Source organism: Phacochoerus africanus, chromosome 9 (genome assembly GCF_016906955.1).
Source record: "Phacochoerus africanus isolate WHEZ1 chromosome 9, ROS_Pafr_v1, whole genome shotgun sequence".
Taxonomy (NCBI): domain Eukaryota; kingdom Metazoa; phylum Chordata; class Mammalia; order Artiodactyla; family Suidae; genus Phacochoerus; species Phacochoerus africanus.
In genome coordinates, this window is record NC_062552.1 from 69,499,563 (window position 1) to 69,525,086 (window position 25,524).

A 25,524-nucleotide genomic window follows, 5' to 3' on the forward strand; every position below is an offset into this window, starting at 1 on the left:
AAGCGACAGCTGACAAGGCCGAGGGAGACCGAGGCCCGGAGTGCGAGAGAGACCAGAGAGAGGCGGCGACGCGTCCTGCCGCCTGGCACCCAGGGCTGGCGCCCGTTGCGCCACTGGCCGACCGGCCCCTGCAGCGCCCCACGTGGCGGCCGGCGAGGTCGCAGTCAGTAGAGCCCATTTGCTCCGCCTCCGCGCCGCACGGCTGCCCTCCGCAGCTTCCCCGCCCGGCTCTCCCCCGACCCTCCTCCCTTCCCCCTCCCGGATCGCGATGGACGCGGCCTCCCCCCGCCGCCGCCTCCGGCAGCACCGCGCGGGCCTCTGAGCTGTAGGGCCGGAGGAGCCGCGTGCCGGGGACGGGACGTGCGCTGGCTGCCGCTGGTCTGGGGAACCTCTCGCTTCCCCGTCACCAGGTCCCCGCGGAGGAAGGGGAGGGACGAGGAGCGGCTTTTCCTGTGCCGCTTGCCCGGCTCGACCTGCGCGGCCTGCGGCTTCCTGGGAACTCTAGGGCCGCGGCCGGGCCTGGCTCTGCCCGCGGCCTGCTTGGAACTGGACCGGAGTGGTTTGAGAGGACAGGCCCGGGTAAGAGCTTGACGGAAGGGGAGGCGGGGACTCCCTGGGCGGTCGGAACGGCCCTGGTGCCGGGATGAGGGATGCCCGGCGGCGGGCTGGGAGCGAGACCCCGGCCCCTGGTAAGGTCGGCGGCACTGCTGTTGACTTACCCTCTTAGCCCCTTTGTTTCCCTGCCTTGGCTCTGCCCGGGGCGGGACCGGGCTTGTCCCAGCCGGAACCTACGGCAGCCCCCCCCCGCCCCCCGCCCCTTGTCCTTGAGAAGGTTTCGCCGCCCGGCGGGGCCAGGGACATCTCCCCGGGCCTCGGAGTTCCGGGCGCCGCTCCCGGGAGACCCATCGCCGAGCCCGCCTCGGTGGCCTCCTCTAGGGTAGAGAGGCTTGCTGCTCCTCCTCCAAAACTTCCCCCTCCTTTTCGACACAGGTAGCTAACTTAGCCGGGTTTGGTGCCAGGAAACCGGAGCGCGGTGCCTGCGCCTCTCGGCGCGGGGTCGAGTGGGCCCAGGGTGTTGGGTCACCCCTGCTGACGGCCGCCGTTGGGTGCCCACTGGAACCTGCCGCTGGATTTATACACCTGCACCTGGGTTGCAGGGGACCCAAAGCTGTCTCTCCTTCACGGCACTTACGAGCTTTTGTAATGACTTGCCTGTTGTGGTTGCTTTTCCTTTGCTGCTGTTGTTTTTAACCAACTGCCCATTCTATGGGACAGGGAAAGAGGACCATAGATTAGCCTATATTCTGATCCGTAATGTGTTAGTCCATTGTACTTACTTTTAGCATTTCTTTTAAAACTTTTAAAAACAGTTGCCAAAACAGCCAAAATTCCTAATCAAGTTTTTATTCCTAGATAGATCTTGTGTCTATCATTTGTATTTAGATATGGTAAGAATAGCAGTAAGTAAATCGAGACGTCGGCAGAATTTATGAAATTGGAGGTAATTTTAAAATAGAAACTTAATTTGGAGAGGGATTAGATCAAAATTCTTAGTCTCCTTAAAATACTGATTCTCATCCTTATCCGAAGATCAGTTTTGGGTCGAGGAGGGGGAAAGACGTTTGCTGGGGAAAAAAAAACAAACTCATAGTAAGGTGTTGTTTGCCTTTTGGCACAGACATTAGTGATAGCAGTACTGGGATAGGAAGCTTATTTAACTGTCTTTGACAAAGACGGCTCAGGTTTCCAGTTAAGCAGCAACCTAATCAGCTTATATTCTTGTTCAAAACTGGTTTTTATTTAGTGTGATATATGAAGTTAAACCGAGGAATAAGGAAAGTTGAAAAACTGCATTAAGCTCTCTATCCACACACACTTACGAGTCTTTTCTAATTCCAGGAGGACACCACGAAAATTTGGCTCTGGCCCATGTAAAAGAAAAAAAAAAATTTAAACCCACCCTGATCATTTCTGGACATTTAGAGGAATTTTTGCTTTTACTTTTTTAATTTAAGCAAAGAGCCTTTAAAAAAAAAAAGCAAAAACCATGGCAGATGTGGATCCAGATACATTGCTGGAATGGCTGCAGATGGGACAGGGAGATGAAAGGGACATGCAACTAATAGCCCTTGAACAGCTATGCATGCTGCTTTTGATGTCTGACAACGTGGATCGTTGTTTTGAAACGTAAGTACATCCCTTCATCATCTTCCTTTGGAGTTGCTGTAGTGACATCTACATGACATGTTTTCAGCCATTTCCTGGTTTTAGCTTCTGTAGAATTTTCTTCAGTGAGTTTTAAAACTATCTTTTAAAAAGTTTCTGCAGTTTTGCATTTGTATTTTTCTGAGAAATAAAAATTGGTAGGTGAACTAACTCCAGTAATGATAGTTATGACACAAATACATGTTTGTTGAATGAATAGGAATTAGTAGGGAATACTAATTTTAACCTTGTGTGTGATTGATCCATTTTCAGAATATTTTATGAACTGGGAAATACAAATACTTCTTTAAGGTTGGTTATTTCTGTATCAAAAAATTGACCTGAAATTAACAAAAGAATACAAACTATAATGAATATGTTTCCAGTTGCCCTTCATTGGTATTAATTCATGACACTATCTTTGTTAAAGCAAATGATTGGTTTGTAAATTTCGGTTTGGAGCGGGTATAAATTAGACCTTACCCATATAACATACTTTTTGGAATAGTAGAAGCAAACTTTGAGGTTTGTAGATTTTAAACAGTTTCATTCAGAGGTTATGTAGAATTTGCAAAAATGTAAAGGAACTAGATTGGTCATTAATGCCATGTGTTTCCACTTATATGCTTGCCTAATTAGATTAACTGTTTTGAATGCCAAACACACTGGATTTTTTGCTGTTTATTTTATATTTATATTTACAATTTTGAATTCCAATGATAAGTGAAAACTCAGATGCCTCTGTATTTGTTTTGATGCTATTTTGAAGTAATTGTTAGGAAATATTCCAGATGTTGACATAAAATTTGGTATAATCTTAATTTCTTTGAGTTGGGAATAAAGACTATAACTAAATTGACAAAAGTATTTTTAACCATCTTCATTTTTGAATGAGTAATTAAGGTGAATTAATAAATGAATTATTAATAATTCTTAGTTGTAAATCCCATTGAAATGGTATTATTACAGTAAAAATCCTTATGAACAAAGTTTCCAAATTACAGTTTGTTAGTGATCCATTTATTTCAGCTAGTTATTGTTATTGACAGACTTTCAGAACCTAATTTAGCTTGTCTGTTAATACTTATTTTGCAGTGTTTGTAGAAAAGTGAAATAGATTTTTGGGTATTCATAGATTTCATTAGAGGGTTTTCATTAACCTGAGAATTGCTTTTGGTATTTTAAAAATTAAGTCATACATACCAGTCAAATCAACTATGATATCTTTTATTAAATACTAGCATTTGGTAGAGGTATTTGTAATGACATTTTTACATAGTCTTATTAAAACAATTTTATAGGAGGAGTTCCCACTGTGGCTCAGTGGGTTAATGACCTGATGTTGTCTCTGTGAGGATATGGGTTCAATCCCTGGTCTTGAACAGTGGGCTAAAGATCCAGCATTGCTGCAGGCTGCAGTGTAGATCACAAATGCTGCTTGTATTTGGTGTTGCAGTGGCTCTGGTGTAGGCTGCAGCTATAGCTCCCATTGGACCTCTAGCCTCGGAACTTCCATATGCTGCAGGTGGGACTGTAAAAAAAAAAATTTTTTTAAGGAAAATTTTGAAATGGAGTTCCCATTGTGGCTCAGCAATAATGAACCCGACTAATATCCATTAGGACATTGTTCGATCCCTGGCCTCACTCGGTGGGTTAAGGATCCAGCATTGCCATGAGCTGTGGTGCAGGTCCTAGACATGGCTTGGATCCTGAGCTATGGCTGTGGTCTAGGCCAGCATTTGCAGCTCTGATTCGACTTCTAGCCTGGGAACTTCCATGTGCCGCAGGCACGGCCTTAAAAAGACAAAATAATAGTAATAATAAAAATAAAATGTAAAACTCAATTATGTAAAATCCTACCATCCTAACATAATTGTTACTCTTTTCATTTTCCCTTCTAGGCTTTATTAATATTTGGTATAATGTAGCTGAAATTAAAGTCAAGATGCAATTTATATTTTTTATTTACTAAGTATAGATACAAGAGATTTTCAAGTTGGACTGGTTAGCCCTATTTCATTTAACATACCATTAAGTTGTCTATCAAAAATAGACATTTGTGGAGTTCCTGTAGTGGCTCAGCAGGTTGCAAATCCAACTAGTATCCATGAGGACATAGGTTTGATCCCTGGCCCTGCTCCGTGGCTTAAGGATCTGGCATGTCCACAAGCTGTGGCATAGGCAGGCAGCTACAGCTCTGAAGTGACCCCTAGCCTGGGAACTTCCATATGCTGTGGATGTGGCCCTGAAAAGCAAAAAAAAAAAAAAAAAAAGACATTTGAGAGTTCCCTGGTGGTCTAGTGGATTAAGGATCAACTGTTGTCACTGCTGTAGCTTGGGTGACTGATGTGGCTTGGGTTCGATCCCTGGCCTGGGAACTTGTACATGCTGCAGGTATAGCCAAAAACAAACAAAAAAACGGCATTTGGTTAAATTTGAGACAGTCTTTTTAAACTTTAGTTCGCTTTCTTCATTCTATAGCCAGATTTTTATTGTCACAAGGAAAACTGTCTTTGGTTCCTTTAAACAGGAGATGCAGTGTGGTGAGATGTAAAGAATAGGTTGTGTGTCGTCAGAGACTTGGGTTCAGATTTTTGGTTTGGTACATGAAGTTTAGCCTTTGAGAGCTTTACTTTCTTCCTTTGTAAAATGACAGTAGTGTCATTTCTGGTGGGCTCCTTGTGAGGATTAAAGGGAAGAAAGTATGTGAAAAGTGTGTTGAGTCAAGTGGGCTACCCACCAATGGAATTATTAAATGTCTAATTTTGAATTTTATTTTGGGACTTCATTTCATTAAACTGACGGATTGGGAGAGCTTTTAAAAATTCTTTGAAAAAGTCAACAAGTAAGATGGACATGTGCATGTTTTAAATATTAGTGAAAATCTCTTATTTAACTCAATTTCATAAGATACTAGCAAGTAGTCCTTATTTATGTCAGATAATGCAAAGTCTGCCTATGTGTTCAGATAGGTTTTTGCCTGATTAGCTTGAATTAGTAGTTGTATGTGTGTTTATTTAGGAAAAGCAGATGGTGTGGTACAAAAAATGGCCTTTGGAATGGGATAGACTTGAGTTTAGGTTTTCGTGAAGATTAAATGTGATGATAATACATGTGAGATGCCTTTTCATTTAACCTAATACTTCACATAGCTCTTTATTTTTTGTGCCAGTTCTGACAGGCTTTTCGAGGTGAAGAAATACACACTTTCTGTGAAGTTCTGATACTTCTTATTAATGCCTGAACTTAAAGTAATGCTCTAGAAAGTAAAATTTAAGTTGAAGGTTAGTTTTTGCTTTCATCTGTGATATGTTGTTGAGTTGAACTTTTAATATGAGTTATACATTTAATATGAGTTAAATTTAATAAATTATAAATGAGTAGTTTTACATTCACATCAAAATAGATGATCGTTGTACGTATTCTTTTTTTTTTTTTTTCTTTTTTATGGCTACACCCACAGCATATGGAAGTTCCCAGGCCAGGGAGTGAATCTGAGCAGTAGCTGCGGCAACGCAGGATCCTTTAATCCACTGCACCAGGCCAGAGATCAAACCACACTTCCAATCCAAGCTGCTGCAGTTGGATTCTTGACCCACTGTGCCACGGTGGAAACGCCTGTATTCTTTTTTGTTTTTCTTAACTTTTTTTTCATTTTTTAAAGCTTAATCGATGTATAGTTGACTTACAGTGTTGCGATAATTTCTGCTATACAACAAAGTGATTCAATTATACATGAACACATATCCATTCATTTTCAGATTCTTTCCTTATGTAGATAATCACAGAATTCCTGTACATATTATTATTATTATTATTATTTTTGCCTTTTCTAGGGCAGCTCCCGAGGCATATGGAGGTTCCCAGGCTAGGGGTCTTGTAGCCACCAGCCTACACCAGAGCCACAGCAACGCAGTATCTGAGCCGCGTCTGTGACCTACACCACAGCTCATGGCAATGCCAGATCCTTAATCCACTGAGCAAGGCCAGGGATTGAACCCACAACCTCATGATTCCTAGTCGGGTTCGTTAACCACTGCACCAAGATGGAAACGCCTCTGTACATATTCTTATAAGTAGATAAATCCTGGGGAGTTGTAGATCCTGCTACTAAGTCTTCAAGTAATATAATTTGAAAGTTAGATTAGGAAGAATCCAAGATCTTTCCAGAAGATTAGAAAATGGAAGCTTAGAGGTAGTACTTTTAGGTACCCGAAGGCTGTTATTTAAAAAATAATCATTTTACTTAATTCTGAGGACACAAAAGGATATACAGTAAAATGTAAGTCTCTCCCCTCCTACCTCCTGGCTAACCAATTCTCCTCTCCAGAGGCAGGCACCATTAATAATTTTCTTAGTGTATCCTCCCAGAGAGAGCTATTGCAAGCGAGAATGCCTTCATCAAGTCTGGATTCCAGTATTGTTGAACATAGTAGTAAAAACCTCTTATTGTATATTTACAGAAAAAGATAAATTTGTACAGCAGTGATAAGGCTTTTAACCTTTTAAATTGTCTTCCTCCTTTTTATTGTTAGTTGTTAAGATAGGATGATGACCAAAAACAGATACAGTCTCTGCTTTTGTGGTGCTTGTAGTATAATAGAGAAGACAGATATTAAATGATTATAGAAATAGGAATTCCCGTCGTGGTGCAGCAGAACCATATCCAACTAGGAACCATGAGGTTGCAGGTTCGATCCCTGGCCTTGCTAAGTGGGTTAAGGATCAGGCGTTGCCGTGAGCTGTGGTATAGGTTGGCAGCTGTAGCTCCGATTTGACCCCTAGCCCGGGAACCGCCATATGCCGAGGAACAGCCCTAAAAAGCAAAAAAAAAAAAAAAAAAAGATTATAGGAATAAAATTGTGGTTACAAACTATGGTAAGTGCCATGAAGGAAAAGTTTAAAGTGCTGTGACAGCATGTAGCAGGGACATGACCTGGGCGTAGGGGTGGCTTCCTTTGAGGAAGTGGTTTTTTTCCTATAGATATGAAGGATAAGTAAGAGTTCATGGGATGAAGTATGAGGAGTTGGGATAGAAGGTTGTTCAAAGGGAATGCAGCCTGTGAGGAGTTGTGAAGAATTGTGAAGAAGTGGGGTGAGCATGACATGACTGAGGAACTTGGAGAAAGGTAGCATGCCTAGGGCAAGGGAAGGTTGCTGGAGAGCTATATTAAGGTAGTGGTAAGATTAGAGAGTCTTGTGTATGCTTTTGGTTTTATCTTCAAAGCAATGGGAAGGCCTTGAAATGCTGTAAAAGAGTGAGTGATGTGATTAAACTTGTCTTTTAAAAATATTACTTTACCTGCTCTATGGAGAATAGATGGGTGGTGAGGACAAAAAGATTGAATGCTTGTAGACTTAAATTTAGGAGGTAAAATAAAACGTGAGTGTTTGGATATGAGAGTGAGAAAGATACCATGGATGACTCGGGTTACAGTGTTACAGTGGATGATGATGCCATTCAGTAAGAGAGAATATTGGAAGAGGATTGTGTTTTGCAAGGCTGAGTTCATGAGTTTGGATTTGCTTGGATTCTCTTTTCTGCTTTGCACTTACTGTGTTATGTTGTTTTGATTGAAATGTGTGGAAAAAAATTATCCTCCATAGATGCAGTTCGAACCGGGAAGGGGAAGGGATATTGTAATGATTTTTTTTTATGTAATTATGGGTATACTTTTATATCAAATCCCAACTGGGCAAGGAGTAGTTTCTTAAGGGTTAGTTATAATGTGAATTCTGAAATCTTATTGGCGAACTTGTATTCTTACTACACTAAAATTTATTGGTCTCTCTGGTACTTTGAGAGACTTTGGGTTTTTTTTTTTTGTTTTTTTTTAACTCACATTTAAGTTTGAAAAATCATACACTGGTCATGTGAAATATAGTGTTCTACTGAGTTTTACTGATATTCCTACTCTTAACATATGTCATTCTACAATATCACAAACTCACATTTGTTAATATGACTACTGATCACATCAGAAAAGTCTTTAAATATTGGGATGTTGTCAAGCTCATGGTGGCAGAAACAAGTTTTCTTAAGTTGAAATTTTTCCTTAAGGGAGTTCCCATTGTGACTCAGCGGAAACTAATCCAACTAGTATCCATGAGGACACAGGTTCACTCCGTGGCCTTGCTCAGTGGGTTAAGGATCTGGTGTTGCTGTTGCTGTGGCCAGTGGCTTCAGCTCCGATGACCCCTAGCCTGGGAACCTCCATATGCTGCAGGTGTGGTCCTAAAAAGAATGAGAAGAAAAAAAAAGAAATTTTTGCTTAAAAGCTTGAATGTTATCATTGGCAACAAATACTGCGAGTTGTTTTCCTTGAAGTAGAAGGCTTAACTTGGTTAATTTTTGAGAAAATGTTTGCTAGATATCCAAGTGTGAGTAGCCACAGTTTGTCTGAAGTTCTTTCAAGTAAAAATGATGTTGCATGAAAAAAGTAGCTAGTTCAGCTCTTCAGCAGTTATACAAGTACTTTTCCTTGATACAACTATCATTCTTAAGTATGCAGAAGTGCTTTACGCTTACTTCCCATTTCCTTAAGTAGAGCATTAAAAAGATATGTATTCAAAAGTTGAGATTTTGTAAAATAAATATTTTTTTTGCCTCATCAAGGTTATTTTGTAGTGAAACTGGCTCCCCCCACCCCCATGCTAGAGCTTGGCAGGGAAGAATGTGATTACTGGTGATACAGTTTAGTGCTGATTCCTTGATTCATGCTAAAGCACCAGCAGTTTTATCCATCAATGCTTTTGCATCACAGTGCACATGTCAATACAGGGAAGAAAGAGATTCAAGAAGAGAAAGGACATTTGTGTTGAATACTGGTGAGAGGTCAAGAAGGGTGAAGACTAAAATGTGTCCTTCAGATTTAGCAGTGTTCTCAAGGACATTGATCATAGTGAGAGCTGGGTAGAGTGGTTTGATGGGCAGATTTGAATGGGTTGAAGAGTAACATGAAGAATTGGAGACGGAGTGTGGAAAGCTTTTTTTTGAAGTTAGATTGGAATGAGAGTGTGGGGCTTTTTATTTTAAAGGTCAAAGATTTAGGAGAGATAATGGATAATCCTTAGTGTAAGGATTCTGAGAAATTGAAAGAGAATTGGCTATTGTCAAGAGCAGTGCTTTTTATTTTTTATTTTGGCTGCGCCTGTGGCATGTTGAAGTTCCTGGGCCAGGGATCAAACCCATGCGAGCTGCTGCAGTGACAATGCTATATCCTTAACCAGCTGTGCCACAAGGGAACTCCAAGAGAGCAGTGCTTTTTAGACTTTAATGTGCGTGATGTGAATCATCTTTTAGTTTATGCTTTGTGTGCTTGCTGACCATGTCATTAAATCTTTGAATTCCTCAGAGCCTAATACTGTTTTGCTCATCTTTCTCTCCTGCCTTCAACACCTAGCATGAAGGTATTCAGTAGCTATTTGTTGAATGAATTACAGTCAAGTTTGTGTGTGTATTTTATTTATTTATTTATTTATTTAAGTCAAGCCCCTAGCATGTGAAAGTTCCTGGCCAGGGATCAAACCTGCACCACAGCAGCAACTCCACCTGCTGCAGTGACAATACCAGATCCTTAACCCTCTGAGCCACAAGAGAACTCCCAAGTTTGTGTATTTCAAATGGGAGGAAAGCAAGTCTACATATTAGAATTTGACTTACTCCTTTTTTTTTGAGGATGAAGACTGTAGTTTTTTAAAAAGCTGTTATGCCAGGAGTTATTTTTATTTTTATTTTTCTAGAAGTTATTTTTAGTTAAGCAGTATAAACTGCTAAGTCTGGAAGCAGGCACAAATGGAATAAAAGATAAAATGGATCAAAGAATTTTATTTATCTTCAGAATGTCAAATTTATTAATCTTTTACATTTAAATTTTTTAGTTTTTTTTTAGTAAAGTATGCTCAATTTAGAGTCTATACTCAGTAATACCACCACTACTGATAACTTGCTTTAGTTAATAAATTAAACTTCTTTATATTGTAAACCCTCTGAAATCTTGGACCAAGTCCAAATGATATAATCTGAAAAAAGCATATGGTAGTAATAGTATAGAGACTATTCCAGTTCCCAAGGGAAATTCTTGTAAACTTATGAAACTTGTTCTTGTTTTAAGTTACTTAATCTCTACTTCCATTAGGGAAGGATTCTTTTGTCATTGCAGGTAGCGTTTTGGAAACTGTTGCTTAAATTGGATTCATCCGAAGATCCTTTTTTTTTTTTGACTGGGGCATGTGGAAGTTCCTGGGCCAGCTGTCTGACCCAAGCCATAACAGTAACCTGAGTCATAGCAGTGACCATGCCTAGTTCCTAACCCCTAGGCCATCAGGGAACTCTTGAAGATTCTTCTTAATATCATTTGTGTGGTTGACTAGTCTCACAGTAGTTCTGTATAGACTGACTCTGTAAATTGGTATTATAGTAGAGTACTGGGTTTAATATATAAAAATAATTAATAACTGTAAAGTAAGAGGTAAATATTTTGCAAGTTTAAAATTTTTAATAGCTCTTTAATTGCAATGCATCTAAACTTTTGTAGATGTATTCTTTTAGCACTATTCAGGGAGGACTGTGTTTGTTAAATGTATGCTATTTATTTTCTCTTAAATTTATTTAAATTACATATGGATTTTGGTAAATGCATGGAGTTGTGTAACCACCACCATACTTGAAATTCAGAATAGTTCCCTCATCCCCCAAAATTACTGATGAGTTTTTTCTTTGAAGTTAAACCCTCTCCCAACTCCAGTGCCTGGCAGCCAGTGGTCTTTTATCTGTTGCTATAGTCGTGCCTTTTCTAGAATGTTATGTAAATAGAATCATTATACTTTATTTTTTTTCCCCATTTTTTTAAAGTTTTATTGAAGTATGGTTGATTTCAAATAGTGGGTAAGCTTTTGAGTCTAGCTTCTTGGAGCATATTACCTTTGAGAGTCATCTAGGTTGGTATGTGTATAATGGTATTGTCCTTTTAATTGCTAAGTAATATTTCATTTTATGGATATACTATAGATGATTTATTGATTCACCTCTTGAAAGACATTTGGGTTTTTCTAATTTTGATAATTATGACCAAAATTGCTATAAACATTAGCATGCAGATTTCTGTGTAAGTTTGAGTTTTTATTTCTTCAGAAATTCTTTAAATCTGACAAGATAGAGAAATTGACAAACTGATTTTAAAATTTATATGGAAGTGCAAAGTATCTAGGTTAGCCAAAACATAAAGTATAAGGTTGGAGGACTAATACTAATGTATTTCAGTTCTTATACAGCTACGGTAGTCAAACAGTGTAGTATTAGTATAAAGGTAAATGAATCAATGAAATGGAACAGAGACTGACTCACACATACCTGGACAATTTATTTCAGCAAAGATTCAACGACAGTCAGTGGGAAAAGGATTTTTTTTTATGCTGCTGGAACAATTGGCTGTCCATATGCAAAAAATAAAAATACCTTTATCCATTCCCCACACCATATACAAAAACATATTCAAAAGGAGTCATAGACCTAAACATAAAACCAAAAGCTATTAAACCTGTAGAAGAAAACATAGGAGAAATTCTTTGTGACTCTAGGTTAAGCATATATTTGTAAATAAACACCGAAAGCACAGTCTGTGAAATGATAAATCGATATATTTGACAATTTTTACCACTAATTCAGTTTCTGTAATAGAGAACTGCTCAGGTTACTCTTAAGTGAATTGTAGTAGTATGTCTTCCAAGGAGCTGGTCTATTTAATATATATTAAAATTCATGGACATTGTGTTGTTTTAGTATTTCTTTCTTTCTCTTTTTTTTTTTTGGCCACACTTGCGGCCTGCAGAAGTCCTGGGCCAGGGATTGAACCTGTGCCATAGCAGCGACCCAAAGCCACAACAGTGACAGCACCAGATCCTTAATCATTAGGCCACCAGGGAACTCCAAGATTAAGTTTTCTTGATGAATCGACCCTTCAGTCATTATGTAATGTTCCTCTTTATCTCTGGTAGTTTTTCCTGTTAAAATATACTTACTTTTGGAGTTCCCGTCGTGGCGCAGTGGTTAACGAATCCGACTAGGAACCATGAGGTTGCGGGTTCGGTCCCTGCCCTTGCTCAGTGGGTTAAGGATCCAGCGTTGCCGTGAGCTGTGGTGTAGGTCGCAGATGCGGCTTGGATCCTGCGTTACTGTGGCTCTGGCGTAGGCTGGTGGCTACAGCTCCGATTCAACCCCTAGCCTGGGAATCTCCATATGCCACGGGAGCAGCCCAAGAAATAGCAACAACAACAACAACAACAGACAAAAAAGACAAAAGACAAAAAAAAAATACTTACTTTCATAAATGTAGCCAACCAAGCTTTTCTTTTGATAGTGTTTTTTGGTGTATCTGTTTAACATTGTTTTATTTTAACAAGTATGTATCATTATATATAGTGTGGGTTTCTTGTAGACAGTGTATAGTGTATGGTTGGCCTGTGCTTTTTAATTCAACCTGACAATCTGTTTTTACTTGATGAGTTTAGACCATTTATATTTAATGTAATTTTTGGTGTATTTACATTATGTGTGTAACATTTTTATTATTTGTGGGTTTTTTTGCTCCATTTCTTTGTTTCCTCTTTCTTAACTTTTGAATTACTTGAATATTTTTGTAGCATTTCATTTTAATTTACCTATTTTTTGGGGGGGGCTCTGTCTCTTTTATTTCAGTGGTTGCTCTAGGGATTAATTTAGAGATAAGAAGCCTTACAACCATGTAGATCTCTTTAACCTCTTTTCCCTTTATGTTATAGTTGTCATATGTAGTTAGTTTGCATATGTTGAAAATCTCAAGATAGTGTTTTAATTTTTGTTTTCAACAGTTTAATAGGAGAAAAATAATCTATTTGCCCAGATTTTTTTTTTTTTTTTTTGTCTTTGGTCTTTTTAGGACCGCACCCGTGGCATATGGAGGCTCCCAGGCTAGGGGTCAAATTAGAGCTACAGCTGCCAGCCTGCACCATAGCCACAGGAATGCCAGACCTGAGCCATGTCTGTGACCTACACCACAGCTCACAGCAACACCAGGTCCTTAACCCACTGAGCGAGGCCAGGGATCAAACCTGCATCCTCATGGATCCCAGTTGGGTTTGTTAACCACTGAGCCACAACAGGAAGTCCTATTTACCAGATATTTATCATTTCTGTTGTTCTTCTTTCATTCCTGAAGTTCCATTTTTTCCTCTGGTATCATTTTCTTTCATCTTTAAGAATTTCCTTTAGCATTTCTTGTAGTAGAAGTCTGTTGGTAATGAATTTAGTTTTTCTTCATCTGAGAATGTCTGCCTTCATGCTGTGAAGAGATTTTTGCTGGATATAGAATTCTGGAGTACCAGTTCTTTTCAGTATTTTAAAGACGTTGTTCCACAGTCTTCTGGCCTTTATGGTTTCTGATAAGAAATCTGTATTCATTCTAACCTTTGTTTCTTTGTGTTGTTTTTTCTTCTTGCTGCTTTCAAGATTTTTTTTTTCTTTAAACTTTGATTTTTTGCAGTTTGTCTATGATTTGTCTGCATGACTGGCTTTGAATTTGTCTTATTTGAAGACAAATCTGTATATCTTTCACTAAATGTGGGAAATTTCTTCTTCAGATCTATTTTTTGTACCATTTTTCTTTATCCTTATGGAATTCCAGTAACATGAACGTTACTTTTTGATATGTTTCCTCAGATCCCTAAAATTTTGTTCCCTTTTTCCCCCAATTTTTTTTTTTTCTGTGTTCTTTGGATTGGATAATTTTCACGATCTGTCTTCAGGTTTAGTGACTCTTTATCTGTCATCGTCATTCTTTTTTTATTTTTTGGGTCTTTGTCTTTTTAGGACCGCACCCGTGGCGTATGGAGGTTCCCAGGCTAGGGGTCTTATTGGAGCTACAGCTGCCAGCCTACGCCACAGCCACAGCAACGTCGTGTCTGAGCCGAGTCTGTGACGTACACCACAGCTCTCGGCAATGCTGGATCCTTAACCCATGGAGCGAGGCCAGGGATAGAACCTGCAACCTCATGCTTCCTAGTGGGATTTGTTTCTGCTGCATGACGATGGGAACTCCTGTCATCTTCATTCTTTTGATTCCATTCAGTGAAATGTTCTTTTCTCCGAAAATTATATTTTTCATTTCTAAAATTTTCATTTGGTTCCTTTTCATACTTTCTATCTTTCTGTTGAAGACTTCTTTCTTTTTGTTTGTTGATTTTCCCGTGGTGTTGGAAGTGCCCATGTTAAGGGTCGAATCAGAGCTTCAGCTGTGCCACAACCACACCAACACCAGCTCACAGCAATGCCTGATCCTTAACCCACTGAGCAGGGCCAGGAATCGATTCCACATCTTCATGGATAGTAGTCAGGTTTGTTACCGCTAAGCTGCAATGGAAATTCCCAAAGACTTCTGTTTCTAGTCATTTCAAGATTGTTTACATTCAAGAATGTTCATGGAGTATAGTTATAATAGCTGATTTAGATAATTTTAACATCCAGGTTGTCTCAGGCTTCTATCTTTTGACTCTTTTTTTTTTTTTTCTTGAATTGGATAGATCAGATTGTATTGATTTTTTGTTTGTTTGTTTCAGGTTGTTTTGGATTTTATTCTAGGCATTTGGAATATTATATTGTGACACTTTGGGTTTTATAAACATCCCCTGAAGAATGCTCATTTTGTTTTCTTTTGCATGCAGTCAACCTGGCTAAATTTAGACTACCAGTTCTGTCTTGCTGTCTGTGGGTGGTGATTCCAATGTCAGATTTCAAAGCCTTTGCTATGGTGTTAGGTCTTTTCTGTGCATGTGTCATTCAGAATTTAGTCTGGGACTTGGGTGGTGGATTATTTCATAGTGTGCTTGTCAAAGCCTTTGCTGCTCTTCTTTATCTTTGTCCTCCATACGTGCAGTTTGGAGGTGAGTTCAGGAATTGTGTCAGGGGATATTATTTTCTAGCTTTCTTTTCTCCGAGATTTCCCTCACATCATTCAGCTACCAGATGCCCTTTTTATTAGTGTCCTAGCTGGAAAGCTGGGGATCTCTTGAAGTTTTAACCATACCTCTTAACCTTTCCCCACCACCCGCCCATCATTCAACCCCATTGTGCTGTCATGTACTTTCTGAAACTGGGGCTGCCTTCAATGTGAAAGTGGTAAGAGAGAAAAGAGAAAAAAATGACATGATTCCTTTCATGCTGTTTTGATTAGAGGGGCTTCTTTTATAAGTTCCAGTTCTCCCAGGTTCTTAGTTGCTCCTGCCACCTCCACTGCATAGTGCTTGTGTCTCTGAGAGTTTAGTCTGGGATTTTAACCTGGGGCTGGCCTTGGGGCAAGACCAGGAGGAGAAAAAACCCACGAATTTCTCCCTACACCTTCTGGCTCACAGAAGCCCATTTCTCAGTCCTCTCAGTGTATCTCCCTGCAACATGGTGTTTGGACTTGGCCTATCCAGGCTTTAAAGCTGGAAAAGAAAGGAGGAAAGGAAAAAAGCCCTTGAAACCCACTTTCATTACAGGTCATTAAGTTTTGACGTCCTTCCCCGATCCACTGTTGTTGTCTAGCTTATTCCAGTTGACAAATTTTAAATTTATTTTGGGGAATTAAAAAATATGCTTGTTTCAAAAATTTGGAAAAGGCAGAAAAGTCTAGCAAATGGAAATTATCTATAATTGTATCACCTAGAAATAAGCCATTTTAACTTTTTGCTCTTGTTTCTTCTCTGCATATTTTTACACAATAAACACCATAATGGATATAATTTTTTCCTTTTCTTTATGTGTTTGTATCTAAGTTATTAGTAAATAAACAACCTGCACAGTCTATCATATGCATTTGTCATATACTTAAACCCTTATTATTAGATACATAGATTATATAACAGCATTTTTGTACATACATTTTTGCCTAATGATATTTTTTTGAACTGCTGACTTCAAAATTACATTTAAGAGGAAATCAAAGTTTCCTTATCTGTTTGAATTAATAATATTTAATTATTTTTAGGAGTTCCCATCGTAGTGCAGCAGAGACAAATCCGACTAGGAATTGTCAGGTTGCGGGTTCGATCCCTGGCCTCGCTCAGTGGGTTAAGGATCCAGCGTTGCCGTGAGCTGTGGTGTAGGTCGAAGATGCGGCCTGGATTTGGCATTGCTGTGGCTCTGGCATAGGCTGGCAGCTGTAGCTCCTATTAGACCCCTAACCTAGAAACCTCTATATGCCGTGGGTGCAGCCGTAAAAAGCAAAATAAATAAATAAATAAATTATTTTTAGAAATCTAGCAAAATATGCCCATATATAATTACCTTCTCACAACTGATTTCAAAATAGAACTCCTGTGGGTTGGGGACCTTTTGGTTTTTGACTGTTTTGAACTTTAGAGTTGATTGCAGGAGAATCTGAAGATAACGTTGTAAGTTTTTTTTTCTTTGAAGGAATGAATGAGTAGGTTAGTGAATTTTTATTTTCAACTTTTAAGAAAAATTGGAAGTTTTGAGTTTATTTGTTTTGTTTTTTAGGGGTTTTTTGGCTGTGTCTGTGGCATGTGGAAGTTCCTAAGTCAGGGATCAGACCTGTGCCATAGCAGCGACCATGCTGGATCCTTAACCCATTGTGTCACACGAGAACTCCCCAGAATTGAAGTTTTAAAATGATGTTAATATATACCCAAGTTGATTTTTTTTTTGTATTTACCTTAAGTACATGTTCACAGAGAAATAAAATAAAGTCTGTATTAGAAATGCAGAAGTAAAATATGAATGTTGAATTTATTTTGGGACTTATGACTTTTGCTATTCTAGTGAGAGACTTTATATATCCTGAAGTATTTGTGTGTATGTGTGTACATATACAACTTTAGATTATTTTTTGTTTTTTTGGTGGAGGTTTGAATATTCTCTTTAATTTTTAAAGCTTATAAAATTCTTTCATAGCCAGCCAAATTTTATGGAGTAAAGTTTAAAAATATTTGTAAATTTAACAAAAATTTAAAGGTAGTACCATTTTTTTGTTGCCTAGGATAGGAGAGGTAGGTACTCTTAAATGCTCCCGATATGATTATACATTGGTATAGCCTCTTTAGAAGTCAGTTTGAGGAGTTCCCGTCGTGGCGCAGTGGTTAACGAATCCGACTAGGAACCATGAGGTTGCGGGTTCGCTCCCTGGCCTTGCTCAGTGGGTTAACAATCCGGCGTTGCCGTGCGCTGTGGTGTAGGTTGCAGATGCGGCTCGGATCCTGCGTTGCTGTGGCTCTGGCATAGGCCGGTGGCTACAGCTCCGATTCAACCCCTAGCCTGGGAACCTCCATATGCCTCGGGAGCGGCCCAAGAAATAGCAACAACAACAACAACAAAAAAAGACAAAAGACAAAAAAAAAGTCATTTTGAATCTGTCATACTAAAAATGTACACACAGAAATACTTCTGAGACTCTTTCCTTCATAAATACTGGTACACATGTACAAAGATATACTTCTAATATTGTTCATTGCAGAACTAATTCAAACGGTAAAAAACTGGAAATCATCTAAATGGTTAACAATCTTTGACTATTCATTATATTGGATATTATGTAGACTTTAGGAAGATTGAACTAGACCTCTTTCTGTTAATGTGGAAAGGCTGTCACAACATATTAAGGAAATGAGCAAATTATAGGATAGTATTTATAGTGTAATCCTACTTGTAAATAACAAAAGCTGCACTGGAATCATCTGATGACTTGTTCTCTCACATGCCCTTGAATACTAACTTTTAGTTGGATTTGTTAGTTAGAACCCCTACTGGCCTTGCAGTGTGGCTACTTTGGCTTCCTCACAGCCTGGTGGTTGTGTTCTAAGAGCAAGAATCCAGTAGAATTGGCTTAGCACAAGAAGTCACAAAGCAGTCACTTTCACTGTAGTCATAAACCTCCTGGGGAACATAGACCTCCTCAGTGGTAAGAGTATCAAGGTCACATTATGAAAAAGAATATATGGGGAGTTCCCGTCGTGGTGCAGTGGTTAACGAATCCAACTAGGAACCATGAGGTTGCGGGTTTGGTCCCTGCCCTTGCTCAGTGGGTTAACGATCCGGCGTTGCCGTGAGCTGTGGTGTAGGTTGCAGACGCGGCTCGGATCCCGCGTTGCTGTGGCTCTGGCATAGGCCGGGGGCTACAGCTCTGATTCGACCCCTAGCCTGGGAACCTCCATATGCCGCGGGAGCGGCCCAAGAAATAGCAAAAAAAAAAAAAAAGAATATATGAATACGTGGGTTGGGAGATAATATGGATATATCATTGGAAAGTGAAATCTGCCATGTCATACAATTCTTCTAGCCTCCATCCTTTGCATATACTGTTGTTCTTACTTAGAAGACAGGCGTTTCCTTGGCAAACTTACATGGTTTTTTGAGCATCTTTTATATGCTAAGCACTGTATTTTATATACTTTATTCCAAATCCTTGCAGTAACTCTTCATGGCAGAGAATTACTCAAACTGCCTTTTTTTGTGAGGTCTTCCTTTCCCCAAATCCCCTGAGTTGACCTTTGCCTCTCAGAATTTTTTTAAAAATGAAATATTGTTGATGTACAATATTACATAAGTTACAGGTGTACAACATAGTGATTCACAATTTTTATTTTTATTTTGCTTTTTAGGGCCATGCCCGTGGCATGTGGAAGTTCCCAGGTTAGGGCTCGAATTGGAGCTATAGCTGCCAGCCTATTCCACAGCCACAGCAACACTGGATCTGAGCCCCGTCTGCGACCTACATCACAGCTCATGGCAATGCCAGATCACTGACTCACTCAGCGAGGCTAGGGATCGAACCCACATCCTCATGGATACTAGTTGGATTCATTTCTGCTGCGCCACATGGGAACTCCTGATTCACAATTTTTAAAGATTATGCTCAGTTTATAGTTATTATAAGATACTGGCTATGTTCCCTGTGTTGTACAATATATCCTTGTAGCTTATTTATATTATACATTGTAGTTTGTACCTCTAATCCCCTATCCCTATCTTGCTCCTTCCCCTTCCTTCTCCCCACTGGTAACTGCTAGTTTGTTCTCTGTATCAGTGAGTCTGTTTCTTTTTTGTTATATTCACTAGTTTATTTTATTTTTTAGATTCTGCATATACATGATATCATACAGTATTTGCCTTTGTCTGACATATTTCACTTAGCACAATACTCTCCAAGTCCATTCTGTTATTATAGATGGCAAAATTTCATTCTTTTTTAAAATTTTTTAATTTTTTTATTACTCAAATGAATTTATCACATCTATAGTTGTATAATGATCATCACAGTCCAATTTCACAGGATTTCCATCCCACAACCCAAGCACATCCCCCACCCCCCAAACTGTCTCCTCCAGAGACCTTAAGTTTTTCTATGTCTGTGAGTCAGCGTCTGTTCTGCAAAGAAGTTCAGTCTGTCCTTTTTTCAGATTCCACATGTCAGTGAAAGCATTTGATGTTGGTGTCTCATTGTATGGCTGACTTCACTTAGTGTGATAATTTCTACGTCTATCCATGTTGCTAAAAATGCTGCTATTTCGTTCCTTTTAATGGCTGAGTAATATTCCATTGTGTATATGTGCCACATCTTCTTGATCCACTCCTCTGTCGATGGACATTTAGGTTGTTTCCATGTCTTGGCTATTGCAAATAGTGCTGCAATGAACATCGGAGTACATGTGTCTTTGCGAGTCATGGTTTTCTCTGGATAGATGCCCAGGATTCAAATGGTAGTTCTATTTTGAGTTTTCTGAGGCATCTCCATACTGTTTTCCACAGTGGTTGCACCAATTTACAATCCCACCAACAGGGTACTAGGGTTCCTTTTTCTCCACACCCTCTCCAGCACTTATTGTTTGTAGACTTTTGGATGATGGCCATTCTGGCTGGTGTAAGATGGTACCTCATAGTGGTTTTGATTTGCATTTCTCTAATGATGAGTGATGTTGAACATCTTTTCATGTGTTTTTTGGCCATCTGTATGTCTTCTTTGGAGAACTGTCTGTTTAGATCTTCTGCCCATTTTTTGATGGGGTTGTTTGTTTTTTTGGTATGGAGCTGTAGAAAGTGTTTATAAATTATGGAGAGTAATCCCTTGTCAGTTGATTCAAAATTTCATTCTTTTTAATGGCTGAGTAGTATTCGTGTGTGTACCCGTGTACACACACACATCATGTGTTCTTTATCTACTTTTCTGTTGATAGATATTAAGCAGTTGTAAATAGCTGCTGTGAACATTGGGGCATGAGCATGTATCTTTTCAAATTAGTGTTTTTGTTTTATTTGCATATATACTTAAGAGTGAAAATTGCTGGGTTACATGGTAGTGCTGTTCTTAGTTTTTTGAGAAACCTTTGTGCCGTTTTCCAAAGTGGCTGCACCAATTTACAGTCCCACCAACAGTGCACAAGGGTTCCCTTTTCTCCACACCCTGTCAGCATTTGTTATTTGCGTTCTTTTTGATGAGAGCCATTCTGACAGCGATATCTCATTGTGGTTTTGATTTGTGTTTCTCTGATGATTAATGATTTCAAGCATCCTGTCATGTGCCTGTTGGCCATATAATGTTCTCTTTGGAAAAATATCTGTTTAGGTCCTCTGCCCATTTTTCAATCAGGTTGTTTGGTTTTTCTTATGTTGTATGAGCTGTTTAGGTATTTTGCATATTACCCCCCCCCCAATTTTTAAAGAACATACTTCTTTCTTTCAGGTTTTTATTATAACACTTATATTTATTTTTACCTAATTGCATTATATTCATCTCTATTAAACTGAATTCTTTGAGACCAGGATTATTTTCTTAGTTCATCTATTAAATATTAATATTTCTTAGTTCATCTATAGGTAACAAGTACTGAACTTGGTATTTGTAGGAAACAGAAATAGATAAGGTATAGACCCTGCTATCAAGTACTCATGTTTTCATGGATGAGATAGGTAAATAGGAAAATATAATACAGTTTGACAGATGCTTTTCACTGAGTGCTCTGAAACCATCCAAGAGGACATAATTGAGAATGGGTGGTGATGGAGGTCTAAGGCAGGCTTCCTAGAGGAAGTGCTTTCTAACATGAGTTGTCTTAACATTTTTTAAATTTAATTTTTAAAGTTGCCTTTAAAAAGGAATACAAGTGAAAAGGAGGAGAAGGGGTAAAAGTAGTCTTGCAGAGGGGACATGTGCAAGGACATGAAAGTCTAGTAAGAAAGTCTAGTTAGGAAGCTGTTGTAGTAATCCAGGTAAATGATGAGGGTTGAACTTCAAGGGAAGGGACAGATAGTAAGCAGATTTAGGACGTAGACCCATCAAGATCATGTATTGAATTTTGTATATATGATCAAGAGTTTGGAAGAATTTTATTGTTTTTCTAGAGGACTGGCTCGACGGAAGTTAGAAAATAAATAGTATGGTTTTTGGTAGGGAAACTTTGTTTAGTTTTGGGCAGGTTTTATTTGATGATTCCTGAAACATCTCTAGGTATGACAGATGAATGGAGGAGGCAGTTAGGTCTGTAATTCTGAGATTTAGGAGGGTAGTTTAGGCTAGATTCTAGACTTGGCATTTTGCTTTCTCTGGGAAATGAGAGATAAAAGTGAATTCACTTTGTTGTCTTGTGGACGGTGTGAGTCAGGGGAAGGAGGTGGGTGACCTTATAGAGTCTGGCCTAGGGTGAAGGCATGTGTGTAGAGGGGTTGAGGCATATTAGTGAGGGATTGGGCACAGGGTAGTGGAGAAGCAGATCAGTAAGGCACCTGATGAAGTTCTTTTTGTTTGGTTTCACTTTATATGAGCAAAATGTTCTTAATTTTTTGTTATCATTCTTTCAATAAATACAACTTGGAATGCCTTCCTATATGCAGAGAACCCTGCTGGGTGCTGAATGAAATACATCTCTACTCCTGAGGATCTTACAAACCTTTGGGAGAGAGTTACAAAGGACAACAAAAAAATTTAAGATAAATATACGTTGTCGAAGTAAATTAAGACAAAAAACAGGAGTCCTATTTTGGGTACTTAGGAAAGGTAACCCTGAAGCTGACAAGAAGGATGACAAAGAACCAACCATGAAAAAAGTTGGGGGAAAAGTTATTTTAGTACTTTAAACAAGAGTTTGAAGTTAGCTTAGATTAAATGCATAAAAGATGTGGAGAAAAGTGGACAGATTTAGGGTATATTTTAGATTGGGAAATTGGTGGAATTTAACAAATGAATTAGATGTGTGATATGAGGAAAATAAAGGGGAAAACTCAGGTTGATTCTCAGGTTTTTGCCTTTCTGGATGACTGTGACATATAAAAAACGCAGTGGGAGTTCCCCCCGTCTTGGCAAAGTGGAAATGAATCCAACTAGGAACCATGAGGTTGCAGGTTCGATCCCTGGCCCTGCTCAGTGGGTTAAGGATCTGGCATTGCTGTGAGCTGTGGCATAGGCTGACAGCAACAGCTCTGATTCAGCCCCTAGCCTGGGAACCTCCGTATGCCGTGGGTGTGGCCCTAAGAAGACAAAAGACAAAAAAATAAAATAAAAAAGGCAGTGATTTGAGCATGGAGGCATATATCAGGTGTTTTGTTTTGAACATACTAATTTTAATGAAGATAGTGATAGTGAGTTAGTAGGTCTAGGGTAGAGATAACATTCTGTGTTTTCATGGTGTAGATAAGATTGATAGCTATGGTGTATGAGCAAAGGAAATTTATAACTGAGGCTAGAGTGGAAAACCAAGAGAGTCACTAAGCCAAGAGAAAGTTGGAGAAAAGGTGTGAAATAGTCATTTCTTACTATGGAAGAAATGTCGAAGAATTATTGGACATTGTGCTTATTTAATGTTAATCACAGATTTATAATGAATTTTCTTGATTATGTAAATTTCTTAGTTAATTTTTGTTGACATGGATTTAGATCTAGGGAAAGTTCTGATTGTGATTGTAGCCCAGGAAAAAGGCAAGGAACTTGATAGTCTTACTCACAGAAGCTGGTTGTGTACTTGCTGAATAACCATGAAGCTCAAGTTGAATTTAAACACTGAATTGGGGAGTTCTCATTGTGGCACAGTGGAAATGAATCCGACAAGTGTCTGTGAGGTTGCAGTTTCAATCCCTGGTCTCGCTTAGTGGTTGGGGATCTGTTGTTGCTGTGAGCTATGGTGTAGGTCGTAGATACAGCTTGGGGCTTACGTTGCTGTGGCCGTGGCATTGGCCAGCGGCTGTAGCTCTGTTTTGGCTCCTAGCCTGGGAACTTGCATGTGCCTTGGGTGTGGCCCTTAAAAAAAAGCAAATAAATTAAAAAAAATTAAACACTTAATTGAAGTATCTGTCAAAAGAGTTTCTTTGGGAATCGTGCTAAGAAATTCCCTAACCAGATGAAATGTTAGTTTCTTTCTTTTTTTTCTTTTTTTTTTTTTTGCTTTGTAGGGCTGCACCTGCGGCATATGGAGGTTCCCAGGCTAGGGGTCAAATGGGAGCTGCAGCTGCTGGCCTACACCACAGCCATAGCAATGCAGGATCTGAGCTGCGTCTGCAGCCTACACCACAGCTTACAGCCATGCCAGATCCTTAACCCACTGAGCGAGGCCAGGGATCAAACCTGCAACCTTGTGGTTCCTAGTTGGACTTGTTTCTGCTGCGCCACGACGGGAACTCCTTGAAATGTTAGTTTCTTAAATGTCTATATCATGGTGACTATATTAAAGCAGAATATCCAGGAGAGTATGTTAAGAAACAACACTTGTTAGTGATTTGTTTTAGTTACCATATGAACTTTCGGGTGATATAACTATTGTTCTTTCAACTCTTCTGTACTTTTCAGGATTCATTGGTTCATATTAACATTTTTCCTTACCTTTTTGCTCAGTTTATAGTTAGTTTGTATTATTGAGATTTTTGTAAATTGCTTTGGTTCTAAACTGAAAAATTAGTGAATATTCCTAGAATACCTTCTAATGATTGAAAAAGCAACTCAAGAGCTTTTTTCTGTCCAATAGCCAAAAATTTTTTCTGTCCAATAGCCAAAAGTTACAATAGAAGTTTTGTCTCCTACCCTTAAAAGGTTTACAAACCAAGTTTTCGTTATACTTGACATAAAATAAGCTCTTAAGTATGTAAAATGTTTTTATTTTTCTCTTAGACATGAAATTGATCATAGTTAAAAGCTGAGGAGAACCTGTGTTTAGAACTTTCTGTGTTTTATTTAAACTGGCCCTTTAGGCATACTTTCAGGAGACATGTCACATTTTAGGGAACATAGTTATTCCCCAAATAAGCAAGTATCACATTTCCCCATGAAATAAAGTTATACTAAATATTTCTTTTAATTTTTTTTTTTTGTCTTTTTGCCATTTCTTGGGCCGCTCCCGCGGCATATGGAGGTTCCCAGGCTAGGGGTTGAATCGGAGCTGTAGCCGCCGACCTACGCCAGAGCCACAGCAACGAGGGATCCGAGCCGTGTCTGCAACTTACACCACAGCTCACGGCAACGCTGGATCCTTAACCCACTGAGCAAAGGCAGGGACCGAACCCGCAACCTCATGGTTCCTAGTTGGATTCGTTAACCACTGCGCCACGACGGGAACTCTCTTTTAATTTTGTTTGTTTGTTTGTTTGACCATGCCCACGGCATAAAGAAGTTCCTGGGCTAGGGATTGAACCCATGCCACAGCTGTAACCAAAGCTACAGCGGTGACAACAGTGGATCCTTAACCCACTGAACCACAAGGGAACTCTGGTAGATCCATTCTTGTCGTTTGGTCTGAAGACCGTGAACTTCAACATTTTATTCTTTTTTCAAAAGCTACTGTTTTCTAAGGAAAAAACATTACTTTTTAAAACTATGCCTAAGTTCCTGTCGTGGCTTAGCGGTTAAAGAATCTGACTGGCATCCATGAGGACGCAGTTTCGATCCCTGGCCCCCCTCAGTGGGTTAAGGATCCGGCATTGCTGTGAGCTGTGGTGTAGGTCGCAGACATGGCTCAGATCTTGTTTGGCTGTGGCTGTGGCTGTGGCCAGCAGTCATGAGTCCATTTCGACCCCTAGCCTGGGAACCTTCATATGCCTTGGTGTGGCCCTAAAAAGCTAAAAAAAAAAGACTATGTTGTTTCTCCCCAGTCCTAACACTTTTATAGTCGTATCTCTTCATTTATTATCTGTGTCAATGTAGAGAGCAGCGAAAATGCTTTAAGATTCTAATATGGTAGTGAGTCTGATCTTACCCGAGAACTCTGACTATCTCCCAAACCTAGTCTCTTTTTTTTTTGCTTTTTAGGGCCACACCCACGGCATATGGAGGTTCCCAGGCAAGGGGTCGAATTGGAGCTACAGCTGCCGGCCTA

General features: G+C 39.3%; 1 protein-coding gene across 5 annotated transcripts in view; it reads left to right on the forward strand.

The window, feature by feature from the left end:
- The first annotated feature begins 231 nt into the window (after positions 1-231).
- The window catches only part of HECTD1 (HECT domain E3 ubiquitin protein ligase 1), a 103,952-nt gene continuing 78,659 nt past the window's right edge, over positions 232-25,524 (forward strand). For 3 of the 5 annotated variants that reach the window (XM_047794463.1, XM_047794467.1, XM_047794464.1), the window contains exons 1-2: positions 232-579; positions 1,900-2,187. In XM_047794463.1, the coding sequence (XP_047650419.1) occupies positions 2,048-2,187 (140 nt within the window). In that variant the 5' untranslated portion in view covers positions 232-579; positions 1,900-2,047. The remainder of the gene's footprint in view (positions 580-1,899; positions 2,188-25,524) is intronic. The other 2 variants (XM_047794466.1, XM_047794468.1) reach the window with 2 other exon arrangements.